This window comes from Limulus polyphemus, unplaced genomic scaffold (genome assembly GCF_000517525.1).
Source record: "Limulus polyphemus unplaced genomic scaffold, Limulus_polyphemus-2.1.2 Scaffold373, whole genome shotgun sequence".
Classification (NCBI taxonomy): Eukaryota; Metazoa; Arthropoda; class Merostomata; order Xiphosura; family Limulidae; genus Limulus; species Limulus polyphemus.
Window position 1 is genome coordinate 432,079 of NW_013665983.1, and position 2,159 is coordinate 434,237.

General features: G+C 31.3%; 1 protein-coding gene across 1 annotated transcript in view; it reads left to right on the forward strand.

Moving 5' to 3' along the window:
• Positions 1 to 2,159, forward strand: part of LOC106457785 (acid phosphatase type 7-like) — a 47,572-nt gene that overhangs the window by 37,985 nt on the left and 7,428 nt on the right. The window contains exon 9 of the mRNA XM_013917231.2: positions 1,002 to 1,130. Coding sequence (XP_013772685.2) covers positions 1,002 to 1,130 — 129 coding nt within the window. The remainder of the gene's footprint in view (positions 1 to 1,001; positions 1,131 to 2,159) is intronic.

Genomic DNA, 2,159 nt, shown 5'->3' on the forward strand with positions numbered 1-2,159 from the left:
TTCTTGTTTCATACAGCAATTGTAGCGACTTGATAATTGAGCTTTGCAGCTCTCTGCCGCAGGCAGACTATTTGTCGCCGAGTGAATAATGCGCATGCGCTGTTTTTCTTGGGAAAACATTCTAACTATGCATGCTTATGCAGCAGGTTCTCGGTCAGAAAGCATAGCGGTCGTACATAGAAACAAGCAGAATAATAGTATAGATTACTACGGCTTCAATATATTTTTATAAAGAGACCAGAAAGTTCATGTTAGTTATTTGAACTTCGTTTGTTTGTTACAATCACAAGAAAACTAATAATTTAAAAACATTTTTTTCATTTTTGGACATTAATTTTTCATTAATTTTGTTAAAATAATATGTGTAAATATTATAAGGAAAGTGTAGTACGAAATAGTTAAATAATGTACAAAATGTTATTTGTTATTATTGATAAAAATTATTAAGGTACTTTTTTGTTGAATGGGGTATTTTTCAAAACAGAAAAAAGATCTTGCTTAACCTAGGAATTTTCAAAACTGCTAACTGGACTCAAATTCGATGACGAGGAACCCACTTTGAGACTAATAATGGTTGGAGACGGCTTGAATGGGTGATGAAGAAAAACTTTAATATAAGTTTAACATATATTAAACTTATAAGTTTAACTTATATTAAAATTTTTCTTCATCACCCATTCAAGCCGTCTCCAACCATTATTGCTAACTGGACTATTTTCGTTTTATCAATTATAGCGCATGACATTTTTTACGTTATTAAATGCTTTTGTGGTAGGCCTTTCTGAAAATTTTTGCATATATTCTAACAAAACTAATGAAATTAATTAGGCAGTAGTTAGTTCATCGCTTATTTTCGTGGTAAGATTACATTAGGATAGGATTGTTTCAATGCTTTTGCTTTCATCAGGTGGATCATGAGCTAATTATTTTGACATTAATCTATCAAAACTTCGTAACTAAATAATCAGCTTTTATTTTAAGATTTGCAATTTCTATTCAAGATCCGTAAAGGAATTCCAGTTATTCATGCATTTGGACTTGAAGACCTTTTCTATAAGTACGGCGTAGACATAGAGATTTGGGCCCATGAACATGTTTATGAAAGACTTTGGCCAGTTTATGACAGAAAGGTACGTTTTATTATTATAAGAAAATCAATTTTAGTTTCAAAGAAAATTTATCATACATTCATCTTATCTAATCTAAAGCTCGTGGATTCTTATATCAGAACTAAAATTTATCATTAGGAAGTGAGTAAAAGTTAGACGAACAAAATATTATCAGGCCAGGACACTTCAGTAACACTAAATTACCAATCGATTATTTCAATTCTCCCTTATAGTAATCGGAGAAAGATGTTTTCAAATCTATTATAGTTTTATCATAAAATAAAAAACACACCCCAGAACAGTGTATGTTTGCCGGACGTGACAATTAATTAACAGTTGCATAGTGATTAAGAAAACGTTAAAACGTATCATTTTTAAAAGACAATTCGGACAACGTAATCAAATGATAATTTATTGGTAATGACATTTTTAAATTTTGTATGGTGTTGGTGTAAAATAACCTATGTATAATCAGATATATAGTATGAAGAGATTTAATTAAAAAGTGATTTACGACTTACAATATTCAAGATGCAAAATCCCTTGTTATATACTTTTTATATTATTACAGAAGAAACTGATTGTTTTAAGTTAGAAAAGTAAAATCCTCATATACAATTTTTATACATATCTTATACTTGTATTCTGACACGCTTAGCAACATTTCGGACAAATGCACTTCCCACGTGTAATCATTCGGGATTCATCTATACCAGGGGTCACCAAACTTTTTTCACAGCGGGCCAGATAACTGAGAGAATGACGAGCGCGGGCCGCATAACCATTTTGTTCAATACAATACAGTGAATACACAAAAAATAAAGACAACAAACATGTTTATTTACCCAGTGCGCACATATTCGAATCTCACAAACTAAGCATCAAAAAAAGGTTAGTGAGATTTGTGAAACTGGCGTTTAGCTTTTAAGATATCATCAATATTTGCTTTGGAATTGCTGCACCCAACCAAGAGAATTGCTTTCAAATGTTCATCAGTCAACCTCGTTCGATGTGCTGACTTCACATACTTCATTTTGAAAATGTTTGCTC